Here is a 15,302-nt window from a genome sequence, read left to right as displayed (position 1 = left end):
GGGGGGGGGGGGGGAACGTAGCCGATTCCTGTGCTAACAGATGATGGAGCCAAGAAGATCCACATGTAGCTACATAGGATTGGAGTCGTTGATCAGAGATAACACTATGAGCAATCAAAGTAGCCATTCTGTTACCTTCTTTCTCTACATGATCTAGCCTCCAGTCCGAAAAGAAGTTAAGACACTGAAGAATCTCTGAGACCAATTGATTGACATAAGGAATTGATGAACTTCTGCTGAAAGCTTCTCTAAGTACACCAGGCGAGGTTTTAAACATCGCCTCGTCAATCTTTAAGCTAACCATAGCTTCCACAGACCACTATAGTGAAATGAGATCCGCCAACAAAGCGGTATCTGATTCACTAAAGGATCTTCTCCTATGAAACAGCACGGAACCTGCAGTATCCCTAACAATCCAAGTACCACCGCTATGACTCGCACTGGAAACCCAAGAAGAAGCGATATTGCACTTAACCCAATTACCAGGAGGTTTAGACCAAACCTGAGAGCGTAGATTCTGGTCTACAGAAGAGGAGACCATATCTTGCGTCGAGATCTGAAGATTTCTCCATATTTCAGCTTCTGTCTTAGCCTTATCTAGAATCACAGCTGGATCCAATCTCGTATGTTCAAAGTAAAAGTTATTTCTAGTCTTTCATATATGCCGTAAGATCCAGGGGAATCGGTGGCCCACTTCAGGCAGTAGATTTTTATTTTTATTGCAAGATATCAAATGCTGCCGGTTGAGAAAAATAAATCAAGACCACGAGCCCGAGGGAGGCATAGGAACAGAGGACAATACCCAAACAGCCTGCGCAAAGTTGACCCTTTTTTAATAATAACCACATGATAAGAAAAAAGAAAAATAGAAGTCTCCATTCTTAAAAAATGAATCTTTTATGTGTATAACACATGGTCTTTTATAAGAAAAAAGAAGATGAAACGTGTCTCGGGTTGTGTATGGTCGAAATATGTGAATGAACAATATATAATGCGATCATTAGCAAATTAAACTTATAAATTTTTGGTCCAAAAAAACCTTGTAATTATATATATTATCAAACTATCTGTGATTTTGCTAAAACACCAAAAAAGAAAGAAAAGAACTTGAGTGGAGATGAAGTTTCGAGAGGGCTTGGCAAAAATCAATAAACGTTGATAAAACAAATCCAAAACGCTGCGTTTAATAACTTCCTCATAAGTCATAAGCACTCTTTTCTTCTTGAAGCGAGACACAAGTTCCCATCAGTTAGATACATCAAAGAATCGCTTTCTTTCTCTCGTCACGCTCCCTCTCCCTCTCAAGGTTTCTCGAAAGAAGAGCTTCATCTATCTTATTCATACGTCTCTACTTCGTCTTCATCTTCTTGTAGAATTCTTAGCGTCCTGTTTGAAGTACCCAACGGAACGCATTGGTGCAAGAAGATGGACCGAATGAGTGGTCTAGCAGATGAAACGCTGAACGTGATCATGGGCTTTAATGGTGCAAAGGAAGATGCACGTGTGTTGACTCTTGCAAAAAGATTCAGGAACCTACATACCATTGTAGGATCACTCAACTTCGACGACATAAATGACTTTCATGGTACGTTCTCCGAGTTTGTAAGTGAGAGATTGGGTTTGCTGGAAGATAATCAATTTGTAAGGAGGTTCTCGTTGAAGGCAAGAGCTATTCTTGATCCAGCTGACATCGCACAGTGGTTACGTGATGTGTTGAAGCGTGGGGTGGTGGATGTTAGTTTACACATTCATGGTAATAATGGTGCTCCACTTCCCTTGGAGTTGTTCAATAGCAGTAGTGTTGGTATGCTTAGACTAGGGCGTCACTTGGTGATCAGTGAAGTCCCCGCAACTGCTGCTCTACCCGCCCTTGAAACTCTTGTTCTCGACTCTGTCCGCTTCCATGCCTTTGGTGATTGTGCGTTTCAGGCGTTTCTGTCAGCTTGCCCTACGCTTAAAGATCTAACAATAAATGGTTGGTTTTGGGAAACGTGGAGATGGGGAGGGATGTTGTCTAATAATTCTCTTCAACGACTTACTATTACTCGTAGAATGCAAGGTGGGTTTGATGGCCTTGATTATCAGGAGATTAGTTTCCAAACTCCAAGTCTCAGATACCTAGACTACACCAACTTTGTTCCTGATGCCTATACAGTGGTCAACTTGGAGTCACTTGAAGAAGCTAAACTATATCTTCAGGTGGTGGAAGATAGGGAATGGTTTGGAGAACTTTTAGAGGATCCTGACCGTTTATCAAGTAATCCCACAAACCTCATTGAGGGGATAAAGAATGTAAAGTCCCTAACATTGTCATCTTCGTCTACTTTTCAGGTATGTCTTTGATAATGGAATTGCATCTTAAGATTCGTAGGATGTTACATATATGATGGGCAATGTTTGATGAACTTACTTGCGCTGACTAGTTAGTTGATTTTCACTGATTACAGACGCTTTACTTCTTCCGTGAATCAATTCCCTTGTTTGAAAACCTGCATCACTTAACTATGAGACATAGTGACATGCGAGTTTGCTGGCGATTTCTTCCCTTTTTGCTTAGCAAGACTCCAAATCTCAAGACCCTTCACATCGAGGTAAGTTCCTTGAATTATCAAAACCATTGAGATGATGATATACTTTCAAATCTTCAATAGTCTTCCCTTGGTGCTGCAGGGAGGTTTGCATTACGCTCAAAAATCTGAGTCACTTGATTATGTTTGCGAGTGTGTTTCCGAGTATTCTTGTCTATCGTCGTGTGCTGTGGAGTTCATGGATATAAACATGTGGGACGATGGAGCTGAAGGAGAAATGGAGCAAATAAAGCACTTCTTAGGCAAATTAGCACATCTTGAACTGCTCAAAGTTCACTCATTGGGAGGCATAAGTGACGAGGAGAAGTTAAGAATCACCAATCACCTGCTCATGCTTCCAAGAGCATCTCCCAAGTGCAAGGTGGAGATCTCTTTTCGTTGATACTACCAACTCAAACATGAAGGCTGATCTCTGATTCTACTACTTCAACAAGTCATTAATTATCGGTTCACTTTTAACACTAGTTACTCTTTTGTTTTCTGTTATTGGACATCTTTTAGTCTGATCTTGGCTACATTCTAGGCATTATTGTTTGTAACGAAAGTCTCTCTGATGGTTTTGTTTTTAACTGATCATATGAACGTCAATCCAAGTAGAGTTTACTGATAGACCCGTTGAGAAAGATTTTATTAAATAATTAAAACTTAAACGAAGGGACATTAAGGTATTATTGGCTACAGAAAGAATTCAAACCAGAACTACTAATAGTTAACGACTTCCAACTTGCACTTTGGTGAAGCTCTCGGGGCCATCCTCAGATCCTCGAAGACTTGAGAGAGATGCAAGTCCTCCTCTAAGGAGGCATCCAAGTCTAATACGATGGCCAGTTGTTCAAGCAAAGGCATTTTCTTGAGGAAATGCTTGACTAATGACATCTCTCCACAAGTTGCACCAAAGTTTAATATATTCAAGATCTTCACAGGACAAGATGATAAACACGAAGAAGAAGACCAAGGAGAGATACAGTCACAAGCATCTCCGCATCCATCCGTGACACGGTGGTACAGACCCTGAGGAAGGAAGGGGCATAAAGACACGGTAACATACAAATTGTTAAAACATATATAGTTTGTGCGTGTTCTGCATGTAACTTACATGGAAGACGAGAGTTTGTAGACTGGGGCAGTTGATGAGCAAGAGAGGCAAGGCATGCCATCCTCGTTCATCGTCACTTTCAATAGATAAATGATTCAAATTGTGGAATACCGGAACCATCTTACAAAAGTCTGCAATCACCTGAAAACATGTACAACATAAATAAAACTAGTTGGACCATGCAATGAAATGCATGAGTAACAACTAATAATTAATTAAATTAAAGGGAAGAAAGAGAAAACCTCAAGCGTATCAGAAGTTAAGTGCAGGGTTTGGACATTATGTATTCCCATGATAAGATTGGTGGCATCCCAAGGAGCTTGAAATTCGTCTGAATCTCTTGCACGCATCTGACCTTGGTTCGGTCCAACATCGAGCCTAGCTTCGACGAGTGAATCCAATTTGACAAGCGGATAGTTCAACGCAACAAAATCTGCGTAGTTTAAGTAGATGAGGTTTGGAGTATCAAATGAAACATAGCGAGGCTTCTGGGTACCAAAGTGAGCGGGTACGACCAGGGGCTCTCCAAGGTTATCACTGCTCAAGATTAAACAAAAAAAATTGTGTTAAAAGTTCCAAACAACATGGACGTTTACAAAAAAAAAATGTAACTTTGCTATTACATATGACTTCACTTACCTATCTTCCTCATCTGGACCGTGCCGTAACATATAGTCCGATTCATGGTAATAATGTTCACAATCAATAGTTAGTCTCTTGAGGGTCGAGGAAGACACTGATGCACCCGATTTCCAACCGTGCCATTTTATACAATTTACAATCAACTCCTCAAGCACGGGACATTTAGATAGGAGCCGAGCAAATATGACATCTCCATAATGACGACTGATATCAATGGAATTGAGATGCAACGTTCTAAGTTTTGTAAAGATAACGTCTTCACGAAACAAACTGTGTTGGAATGGACCGAGTCCTCCACATCCTACTTTTAACTTAATCAAGTTTTGGCCATGGAAGAAGATATTAGGATGAGTGCATGTGTATAGTAGGCGCGAAGGGAAGAGTAATATTAAGGTAACATCTGTTGCTCCACGCCTCAGAGCTTTCACTATCCAGTCCCCAACAAGATAGCTGTCTACACCTTTATGGCATCTGACAGAGAATTTCGTAATGGGAGAATTGGAGTGAAGAGCAAGAACTCTGTTCACAAACTCCATGAAACTAGTCCGTTCGCATTCTTCGGGTCTTTCATCAGGCATAAAGGTGGAGTCATCAAGATCAAGACTAGGTATTAATGTAAACAAATCTCGCCAGCTCTTGGACAGAACCGATGTTAAAGCTGCATCTTTTGTTGAGAGGAAAGACAAGATGTGACAACGTAGATCCTCTGGTAATTTGTTAATTGCACCTCCAACTTCGTTTTCCTTTCCATTCTTCCTCCTTTTGAGATCCATATTTGTTGATTTAAATCTCCACTTGAATAGGTGGGTACTTATTAATTTATAACAAGCACACCAATTCCTAAACGAATTAGGACTGCACAATCCTAAAACTAAAGCCAAGTACAATTAGGCATAATCATCAATCAAGGATATTATGATAGTACATTTAATAATTATTGTAATCATTTATATTGATGATTATCCTTATATATACTATGTACAATTTCCTAATGTGTTGGACGGTACCTCCGAGCTACGAGCTACGAGCGGTACGGTACCTCCGAATCCGGGTGGCGGACGGTACCTCCTTTACCTCCGAGCTACGAGCGCTTGGTTAAAACATGTATGTGTTGGGCGGCTTTTACTACACACAAAACGTAACTTTGCGAAGATAAGAGATACGCAGAGAGAGTAGAGACTAGAGAGGTTCGTTGGAACGTGCTTCTGTTATTGTGAAAAACGAACTTTCTCTTGTTCGTCTCAACTGTGTTTAGATCACTCTTTCATGACCAAAAATACAAAGGCAGCCCAATACAATATTGGGGAAATTATTGATTGATTAGGGGACTCTTCTTCTTCAGTAGCAAACTTTTTTGGCCTCTACAATCTCATCATCTTCACTGTTGTACACAAATCTACTATGTTTCCCTGCAAATTCAGCTCGAGTCATCTCCACCTCTTCTTCTTCATCCCATAGTGCTGGCTTATCCGTGAAATCAAAAAGCAAAGAACGACTTATGCTCATACTCATTTCTTCCTTCTCTTCAAATATCTCACTTCCCTTCAAAGTCCCACTAACATAGCTTACTTGAGATGTTCTCAAGTGTCCGGCGATAACGGGAGATGCGATCTTAATCTGCACTTTATCATCTGAAAAGTTTGGAAACAGGGGAGTGTTTGCTGGAGTTGGGGCGAGAAGTCTCATCGGGGAAGTGACGAGATGGATGAAAGGGAGAGGCTTTATTGAATGTGTGAGCTCTGTTCCTTCTTCGACCTTTTCCAAAAGGGTTTTGACTTGTCCTCTCAGAAGAGCTTCACCAGAACCAGGCGTGCTCTTGATGATTCTGCTGTTCTGTCTCTTACACGCCAACCCTGAAGGAGGAGTCTGCATCGCTAGACCCACGATCGGTGAGTCGTTGGTTATGTCGATGAGTGCCGATCTGTTGATGTTCTTCCTTTGAGAGAAGCTTGAATCCTCTGTTTTTCCTGAGCCAGAATTGATGAGAAAAGATTAGATTCAGAAAGAAGAAGATGATCGAAACAGAACCTATCTATCAATTTATCTACTTTGTATCATTAATATGCTTTAAAGAAACTACTTTGGAAAGATAAGACATACTCAACGAATCAGAGTTGTTGGTAGGAAAGATAGCCTGAGATCCAGCGACTCTTCTTGATGATAATGGAGTCTCCATTTTGATTTTGATCCTTTTTTTTTTTGTAAGATGACAACAAGGAAAGCTGTACTGAGAGACAAAGAAATCAAATCTCAATTTGAGGAGTGGGGCAAGAAAGAATAAAAAGGCCAACCAGACAGAGAGAAACAAGTGTGAGGCTCTTAGGTAAGTATTAAAAGGTGTGGGGGGAAAAAGGATGACGTTAGAAAGTTCTTCAGAAAAAGAAAGTAGCCGTTGCGTCTAAACGGAAATGAAGGAGCCGTAAACCAATGTAAACTAGCCGTTAGGTTGAAATGGGCTTTGACTAATTTAGACGGCTTGCATTTAAGCCCAGCCCGTTTATCAATCTGTTATAGACCAAAGTCAAACTTAGGATGCCGTGTCGGTTGATTTAGATTTTCGATACTATTGCTCATAAGTCTAATTCTGGTTTTATTAACTTTTGGATTGGGTTTGGTTCTTTCGGAATTCAGTTCGGATCGGATCATAACCAATGTCTGAAATCACCAAAATATAAAAAAGTAAACTTAAAAAATTTATCAAAATACTCAAAATATATAAATTATTCAAAAATCTAAATAAAATCTAGATAAACTATCTAAACTAACTAAAAAATATTCAAAATCGCAAATAAAAACTACAAAAATCTTTTAAAATACTATTAAATCTTTTCGATGGTCACAGTACAATTCATAGTTCCAAAAATCAGTCTAGGCGGCGCCGCGACAAATCGGTCATAGCCAAAACAATTTTCTTAAAATCTGATATTATACGATTCAAACCGGTTCTTATAAATCGGGTAAAATGCTCAGATACTTTTAATGAGGCAAAATTTATTCTGTCGTGTTCTTACTAATTCTAACATACTCTCTACTTACTAATTTGCCCTTATGTTTTTTCTCCTCAATTGAAAATTTAAATTTTGAATTTTATGTATCAAATTCAAAATTTGAATTTTGAATTTTAGTAAAAGTAGAAACCAATTTGAACCAAGTTACACCATTTCCGAAGTACAAACTTGGTATAACTATGTCTTAGTTTTACTAAGTTATACATAGAAGATGGTATAACTTAGTATAACTAGATTCTAGTTTTACCAAGTTATATATTTGTCAAGGTACAACTTGGTAAAAATATAACCTAGTTATACCGTTTTACCAAGTTGTACCTTGGCAAATGTACAACTTGGTAAAACTATAACTTAGTTATACAGTTTTACCAAGTTACACGATAGTATAACTTGGTAAAATTGTTTTTTCTGGGTTTGTAATTTTACTTTCGTGTTCTATTCTGATATCCGCTTTTCTAGATCTTAAAAATCGAAAATAGAAAAAAAATAGATCAAAAATGACGGAACGAATAGATGGAGGAATATGCAGAGAAGAAGGAAGATGAGGCAGAGGAAGAGAAGGAGGAAGAAGCGGAGATGAAGGAAGAGGAAAATGCGACAGAGAAAGAAGATGAAGAGAAAACAAAAGAGGAACACGAAGAAGAAACAACAACAGAAGAGAAGAAAGAGAGAGAAAAAGGCGGAGGAGGAGAAGAATAAAGAGAAAGAAGAAGAAAAAATGAGAAGGAAAATAAGAACAATAGAGAGAGAGAGTAGTAGAACAATAGAGAGAGAGAGTAGTATTGAAGAAGATAAAAGAGAATGAGAAAAAGAAAAAGAAAAAGAAACGTGGATCTATAATTTAGGAGAATGAAGTTGAATTAGGTTAAATGGTATGTTCCGTAAATAAGTGAATTCATTAAGGGTCAATTGAGCTTTTATTTATTTTTCGAATTAAAAGAAAAGAGTATATGAGAATAGAATTTTTGGATCAAGAGTATATTAGCAATTGATTCTTATAAATCAGTTTAAATAAGTAATAATGTTAGTATAAATCTATAAATTTATAAAATTTCTTTTGTTTTGTATATTTAATTTTGATAATTTATCAAAATAATTTTATATTTAAACCTAAAACCTAAAATATCTTATATAAATGTAATATATATATATATATATATATATGTATCATTAATTTGTTAACGAATATGCTCCGCCTAAGTCCCGTATAATCCACTTAATCGCTTATTCTCTATAGATCGCGTAGTTACTGCTTAGTGATTTTTTGAATATTGGTACAATTTGTTGGGCATATGAACTTTCTTGTTTTTCTGGTTAGTTATGCATAAATGTGGAAGATTTCAGCAATATTCTATCTTTGCACTCTGTATACTCGTCATCGGTCTTTTAAGTGGACTTCTCTCAAAGTTGATATCAACTTTGACAACCAAAAGATGCATAGGATGACAATATTTTTAAACACAAAAGAAATTCGATAAACAAACAGTAAGATGCTAGCAATACCTACACCATGCTTATCCTTGGAATAAATTCAGATAAGCAGAACCATTCAACTCATATAGTGATATATCTCTTTAAGTGTTTACAGAAACAAATTGGTTTCGTGGTGTAGTCGGTTATCACGTCAGTCTAACACACTGAAGGTCTCCAGTTCGAACCTGGACGAAGCCAAACTTCTTTCTATAATTTTAATAGACGTAATATTTAAAAAGAAACTCGCCGTTGCCGGTAATCGAACCCGGGTCACCCGCGTGACAGGCGGGAATACTTACCACTATACTACAACGACTTTGGTGATCAGTTAAAAGAAATAGCTCTATTATTATTAATCCAAACTAATTTAATCAGATTAATAATTGTTGGTCTTGAGATTTGGGCGGCGTTCACGAGAAAAACTTATTCTTCCCTTTGCGCCGCGCTCCGTCTCTCAAAGTTTGTTTCGCATCGCACCTTGGGCGTTTCGTTTCTAGACATAAGCTTTCTCCGTCAGGTTTGTACACATCGACAGACCTTACTATCTCCGTTCTTGTCGGAACTATTTACCTAGAGTATTCTGAATTTAAATCGTATATAGTCTGCGTCTACTTGTTTCGTAAAGGGCCTTGTTGATTGCTTTAATTGTAATTAGCGTTATCCTGAACTTGCAGCTCTAGGGTTTCATTCACTATTACATCGATTTGATAAATTTATAATCTTTTTTTTTTTTTTTTAATCAGAGTAGAAAGGGTAAAGGATGAAGCTTGATGTGAATGTGTTGAGATATCTATCCAAAGATGATTTTCGAGTTCTCACTGCTGTGGAGATGGGCATGCGAAACGTCAGTCTTCTCTTGTCCTTTTTTTTGGGATTGAATTTTAGGGTTTAGGGTTTATTGACTTTATCCTCTGAAAATACTTTCTTTGACGTGTTTGCAGCATGAGATTGTTCCTTCTGAGCTCGTAGATCGCATTGCTGGTCTAAAGTATGCACTCATCTTGATGCTTGTTTGTTTTGATGAAACATATTGTGTAACTCACATACCTGTTACATTTCACAGACATGGAGGCACTTACAAGGTCCTGAAGAACTTGCTCAAGTATAAGCTTTTGCATCACGACAGATCTAAATGTGAGTAGAGTCTCATATGAGTAGTTTTTTCTGCTTGTCAGTCTTAGAAATTCAGTCTCTATTGTCTGTCTAGATGATGGATTCCGACTCACTTATCTGGGTTACGACTTTCTTGCCATTAAAACATTGGTCAACCGTGGTGTCTTTACCGGTGTTGGTCGTCAGATTGGGGTTGGCAAAGAGTCTGGTAAGTCTTTTATTTCGATCCATTGGTGTCTTGAAGAGAGACTGGCCGGTTGCTGATAGTTATGGGTTGTTTGCATATTTGTAGACATATTTGAGGTGGCTCAGGAAGACGGAACTATTCTGGCAATGAAGCTGCATAGACTAGGGAGAACCTCCTTCAGAGCTGTCAAATCTAAGCGTGACTACCTGAGGCATCGCAGTAGTTTCAGCTGGTTGTATCTCTCCCGTCTTGCTGCTCTCAAGGAGTTTGCTTTTATGAAGGTTGCTGCCTCGTTCCATTGATTTAGTAACACTATTCTTGTGGCCGTATCATCTTTTGGTCTAAACTTTTGTTTCGCTTTCCGAATGAGCAGGCTTTGCAAGAACATGACTTTCCGGTTCCAAAAGCTATTGACTGCAATAGGCACTGCGTTATCATGTCTCTTGTCCAAGGCTACCCCATGTAAGTACTTACCCGCATATCTATTTACTGGTACTAGAAGGTTGATCCATTTGCTTCACTTACCCACTAAGAAACAGTGAGAACCTTGCTGCTGTGAATCACATCTTTCACATTATCATTTATGACAGGGTTCAGGTGAAGCAATTACAGAACCCTGAGACAGTTTTCGAGAAGATTATAGGCATTGTTGTTCGTTTGGCTGAGCATGGTCTAATTCATTGTGACTTCAATGAATTCAACATCATGGTGAGATACTTTTGATTTATCTAGTTGATTAATGCCTTGTATTTGTAAGTTACTTATGCTGAAAATTGCATGCATCTATTTGAAGCAGCCTCTTATATGAGTGATTTAATCATACTAGCTTTTTCCTGTGATTTTCATTGACACCTTTTGTTTACAGATTGATGATGATGAGAAGATTACGATGATTGACTTCCCACAAATGGTATCTGTTTCACACCAAAATGCACAGATGTATGTGATGTCTCTCATCTCTGGATCATGCCTCAGTCCTCTCTTTTCATTTTCCATGCTGTGTTCTTGTTTTGTTTATGTATTTTTTTTTTTTTTTGTCTTTCAGGTACTTTGACCGTGATATCGAATGCATATTCAAGTTTTTCAGGAAAAGGTTAGTTACCAATTGATTATTTATTTATATATCATCATTCTTATAGTTCCTTACATTCTCTATTTCTGTGAACTCTGGTCCTTTCTTCCAGGTTTAATATGACTTTCCAAGAAGATAGGGACGAGGCGGATGAGACAGAGGTGGAAGTGGATGAGAACAGCAGACCATCTTTCTATGATATAACTAAAGATGCCAATGCCTTGGATAGAGAACTAGAAGCTAGTGGTTTCACTAAAAAGGAGCAGAATGACCTCGATAAAGTATGTGAGCCTATAACCTCAGTGATGACACTAGTTATCTCTCTGGGGCTGTATATACTTAAGAACCATATATATAATCGATTGCTTCTAGGTATTGCGTGAGTATTTTGACTTATAGACGGCCTAATGCGTTAGTTATGTTTTAATGTGCAGCACTGGTCTCTCTCTCTGTTTGTCGGTGAATGGAATATAGAATGAACATGTGGTTTCTGTCTTATGTAGTTTATCGAAGGTGAGATGGAGAAGAGTGAAGATTCTGACGAGGATGAGGAGTCTGATGATGAAGAGGAAACTTGCGAGTCAAATGAAGAAGAAAACCTAAATGAAATGAAATCATTAAAGTTGCAAGAGAAGGTATTAAAATTTCCATGTTCATCTTATAACTGAAACATGAACAGAGTGGAGATATTATCTGCTTTTGCTCATCCTCCTCGTGCTAAACCACTGTTGTGCTCGGTATGATGTTGTAGGAGCAGAAAAGTTCAGGTGGAGTCGAGGAAGAAGCTGAGTTGGATGATAATGAGAAAGGAGAAAGCAGTGGAGATGAAGCTGGTAGAGATGAGGTTAGTATCTTTATTAGTAAGTAACTCAAGAGAGTATTTTGAGTGAACTTAACAAATATGAACCTTCCTTTGCTTCAGGAGCTGGACAAAAAACTGGGCAAACAAAGACGCAGAGCCATGGCAGCGGCCAGGGGAGGCAGAAAGTCGCAGTCTTCAAGAAATACGTACAAGGACAAAGGAGGCCGTTCCCAAAACTCCAAGATCCACAACAACATGAGCGGCGGCTGGTGATAAAAACTTTTTGCAGCAATTTTTGGGGGATACAACAAAACTACACTAAACTTTTCTTAATGGGCCTTTAAATGTTGTGAACGGGCTTATTCTCAATCTTCGAATATCTAAATTATATGGATATGTTTCAAACTTTCTATATAAAAATATCAAATTGTCGAAGATAAACATCAATTGAAAATAAACATCCAATAAAATAATGATTCTCTAGATCTTTTTTTGACCGACTGAAATGACCGTTTTTATTATTTTAATATTTTCACCTTACTATAAATAGGTGCATCACCCATTTGCTGTAAGTTTAGTTCACGTAGAAATCAATAACAAGATAATAAGTTTTATATCTCATTTTTCTCTCCCATACAACAATAACAAAACAACATATAATATCTTTATCTCTCTCGTTGAATCTTTTTTCTCCAAACATAAAATATATAATATATAAATACAGATTTATATATCCCTCACTATTACATGTGAGTTAATAGTTTATGACTCCTCGGATCATGTGGTAGGCTGAGTCTCCCGATTTTATTTATGCTATTTAAATTTCTGCAATTTAAGTTTATGCTTTTATTTTATGCGTTTCTGCATTTAAATTATGCATTTAAACTCTCGTATTTACTATATTTATATTATTATTCTATGAAAACAGTTATCATGTCTAATTTGACAAAGCTCGAAATTAATGTCCTGGATATTACGGAAAATAATTATATGACCTGGGCAGTGGGTGCAAAGATGCACCTGAGAGGAAACGGGCTTTTGGAAACCATCGATAGTTCGAAAACAGTGTCGGATGAGAAAAAAGCTAAAGCCATGATATTTTTACGACACCACATCCATGATGGTTTAAAGGATGAATATATTACGAAAGAGGATCCTTATGACCTCTGGAAATCTTTGAAAGAGAGGTTCGATCACCAGAAATATGTGATCTTACCGAAAGCTAAACACGAGTGGATCCATCTCCGGTTCCAGGATTACAAAAGTGTTAGTGAGTTTAATTCTGCGATGTTCGGAATTACTTCGAGGATGATGTTATGTGGAGAGAAAATAAGTGATTATGATATGATCGAGAAAACTCTCTCCACGTTCCATCCTGAAAATGTAATCCTGCAGCAACAATACCGGGTGAATGGATATACCTGTTACTCGGAGTTGATGCAAGTCCTCCTTGTAGCGGAGCAGAATAATCAACTCGTGACTTTAAACCATCAAGCTCGTCCCACTGGATCTGCTCCATTCCCTAAGCGAATGTTGCATCATCCAGTTATGATAATAGAAGAGGACGAGGTCGTGGACGTGGTGGAAACCGTTATCATGGTCGTGGAAGAGGACGAGGAAGAAGATTCCGCCCCTATGATGAAAGAAATAATAAAGACTTCCACGAAAATGAAAGGAATGAAAAGGGCCAGGATGATAAAAGGCAAACGGGAAAGGTTTGCTACAGATGCGGCATGAAAGGTCATTGGGTACGTAACTGTCGTACGCCAAAACATTTAGCCGATCTGTATAAAGAATCCCAAAAGGGAAAAGAGAAAGGAAGAGGTGAAACAAACTTCATCTATGATTAACCTGGGCCATCCTTTCATGGTTTGAACGATGATACTCATCTCGACGTATCAGACTTTCTGGTTGAGCCAGAGAGTATCGATGAGTGATGTAGATCGAGGTGATATAAATAGACTGTATTATAGTATCTATATCTTTTGTTGTAAGATATATGTTATGTTTGTCATGTTTGATGTTTAATAATATATGTTTTATGAATACTTTATATTCAGAAAATGCCAAACTTTGAGACTATGGATGGAGATTTGTGTTTGGCAGATAGTGCGTCAACGCACACGATAATTAAAGATAAGAAATATTTCTCCTGTCTCAAATAAAAGATTACGCTGGAAGCGTAAGTACAATATCTGGTAATGCAAAGATTATTATGGGCTCTGGAAGAGCGAAATTTCCAATGCCAGGGGGAACAATATTTGAAATAAGTGATGCATTGTATTCCCCCGAGTCTCATAGAAACTTGTTAAGTTTTAAGGATATCCGAAGAAATAGATATCATATTGAGACTATGAGTAAAGATGGCATTGAATTTCTTTGCGTTAAGTCCGAGAGGAAACATATATTGGAAGAGTTAAGAATGTTATCCTCTGGACTATATTGTACGAAAATAACCATGACTGAGTCCTATGCCATGGTAAACATGAAGTTGACTGATACATTTAAAATATGGCATGAGAGGCTAGGACATCCTCGTTCAGTCATGATGAGAAAGATAGTGCAAAATTCGAATGGTCGTCCGTTGAAAAACGGAAAAATTTTGCAAACGGGCGAGTTTACATGTAATGCATGTTCTCAAGGAAAACTTATAACTCGGCCATCACCAGCAAAAGTAGGCAATGAATCACCAATGTTTTTAGAAAATGGTGATATATGTGGGCCGATCCACCCACCGTGCGGGCCGTTTAAGTATTTCATGGTATTGATTGACGCATCTAGTAGATGGTCAAGTGTGTCTCTTTTGACGACACGAAATACGGCTTTCGCAAAGTTCATTGCCCAAATAATAAAGCTGAGAACACAGTTCTCAGAGTATGCCATTAAGAAAGTAAGGCTTGATAATGCTGGTGAATTTACATCGCAAGCCTTTGATGATTATTGTATGACAATGGGGATTGATGTGGAACATCCAGTTCCCCATGTGCATACACAAAATGGCATGGCCGAGTCATTGATAAAATGGTTGCAGTTGATTACAATACCGTTAGTCTTGAGAACAAAGCTCCCAATTTTTGTATGGGGTCATGTTATATTGCATGCATCTGCACTGGTTCGATTAAGACCGAGTGCATATCATAAGTACTCCCCATTACAATTGTCATCTGGGAAGAACCAAAATGAAGTCATATTCATTTTGGTTTCCTGGATATGGAAACGGAGATTGAGCAATAAATAACGTATTCGGTTCAACGTAATTTGTAACCACGTTCTATTCTAGGAATATATGTGGGTTATACATCACCAAGTATAATAAGATAT

General features: G+C 38.0%; 4 protein-coding genes and 2 non-coding genes across 7 annotated transcripts; 3 read left to right on the top strand and 3 right to left on the bottom strand.

Annotated features, from left to right (window-relative positions):
• Window positions 1–1,425: 1,425 nt before the first annotated feature.
• LOC106333816 (F-box/LRR-repeat protein At3g58980-like) lies at window positions 1,426–2,343 on the top strand. Its single transcript, XM_013772220.1, has one exon. It carries the CDS (start codon window positions 1,426–1,428, stop codon window positions 2,341–2,343), a length of 918 nt encoding a protein of 305 aa, XP_013627674.1.
• Window positions 2,344–3,290: 947 nt separating this feature from the next.
• LOC106333806 (putative F-box protein At3g58950) lies at window positions 3,291–5,099 on the bottom strand. Its single transcript, XM_013772210.1, has 4 exons — window positions 4,324–5,099; window positions 3,927–4,221; window positions 3,685–3,825; window positions 3,291–3,599 (listed from the first exon to the last, which is right to left on the bottom strand). Exons 1-4 carry the CDS (start codon window positions 5,097–5,099, stop codon window positions 3,291–3,293), a joined length of 1,521 nt encoding a protein of 506 aa, XP_013627664.1.
• Window positions 5,100–5,514: 415 nt separating this feature from the next.
• On the bottom strand, window positions 5,515–6,247 carry LOC106292595 (the record flags this gene model as incomplete). Its single annotated transcript, XM_013728214.1, is given in 1 exon segment — window positions 5,515–6,247. A coding segment is annotated over 1 exon segment (583 nt), but the record flags the coding sequence as incomplete, so codon positions are not given.
• A 2,684-nt stretch (window positions 6,248–8,931) lies between these two features.
• On the top strand, window positions 8,932–9,005 carry TRNAV-AAC. Its single transcript has one exon. It is a non-coding gene; the product is annotated as a tRNA-Val (tRNA).
• Window positions 9,006–9,051: 46 nt separating this feature from the next.
• TRNAD-GUC lies at window positions 9,052–9,123 on the bottom strand. The gene has a single exon. It is a non-coding gene; the product is annotated as a tRNA-Asp (tRNA).
• Window positions 9,124–9,204: 81 nt separating this feature from the next.
• On the top strand, window positions 9,205–12,464 carry LOC106324471 (serine/threonine-protein kinase rio2-like). Of its 2 annotated transcripts, none has more exons than XM_013762435.1 (14): window positions 9,205–9,324; window positions 9,551–9,651; window positions 9,749–9,795; window positions 9,871–9,941; window positions 10,015–10,128; window positions 10,213–10,388; window positions 10,481–10,569; window positions 10,698–10,815; window positions 10,973–11,046; window positions 11,153–11,200; window positions 11,292–11,460; window positions 11,683–11,814; window positions 11,931–12,023; window positions 12,102–12,464. In XM_013762435.1, the coding sequence occupies exons 2-14, from the start codon at window positions 9,568–9,570 to the stop codon at window positions 12,252–12,254; spliced, it is 1,368 nt and encodes a 455-aa protein (XP_013617889.1). In that variant the 5' UTR covers window positions 9,205–9,324; window positions 9,551–9,567; the 3' UTR covers window positions 12,255–12,464. The 2 variants fall into 2 exon arrangements, with proteins under 2 accessions (XP_013617889.1, XP_013617896.1); XM_013762442.1 differs by having other exon boundaries at window positions 9,211–9,324; window positions 9,556–9,651.
• Window positions 12,465–15,302: the final 2,838 nt, after the last annotated feature.

Source organism: Brassica oleracea, chromosome C1 (assembly GCF_000695525.1).
Source record: "Brassica oleracea var. oleracea cultivar TO1000 chromosome C1, BOL, whole genome shotgun sequence".
Lineage (NCBI taxonomy): Eukaryota > Viridiplantae > Streptophyta > Magnoliopsida > Brassicales > Brassicaceae > Brassica > Brassica oleracea.
Note: the sequence above shows the minus strand (reverse complement) of the source record. Positions and strands in the feature narration are given on the sequence as shown.

Bases quoted from the DNA above. Each gene is read 5' to 3' on its own strand.
- LOC106333816 (XM_013772220.1), top strand. From the start codon at position 1,426: ATGGACCGAATGAGTGGTCTAGCAGATGAAACGCTGAACGTGATCATG.
- LOC106333806 (XM_013772210.1), bottom strand. From the start codon at position 5,099: ATGGATCTCAAAAGGAGGAAGAATGGAAAGGAAAACGAAGTTGGAGGT. The intron at 3,826-3,926 runs GTTTTCTCTTTC...ACATGTTTTCAG, and splicing joins TAACTTCTGATACGCTTGAG to GTGATTGCAGACTTTTGTAA. The intron at 3,600-3,684 runs GTAAGTTACATG...TTCCTTCCTCAG, and splicing joins TACAAACTCTCGTCTTCCAT to GGTCTGTACCACCGTGTCAC.
- LOC106324471 (XM_013762435.1), top strand. From the start codon at position 9,568: ATGAAGCTTGATGTGAATGTGTTGAGATATCTATCCAAAGATGATTTT. The intron at 9,796-9,870 runs GTATGCACTCAT...TACATTTCACAG, and splicing joins GATCGCATTGCTGGTCTAAA to ACATGGAGGCACTTACAAGG. The intron at 9,942-10,014 runs GTGAGTAGAGTC...TTGTCTGTCTAG, and splicing joins GCATCACGACAGATCTAAAT to ATGATGGATTCCGACTCACT.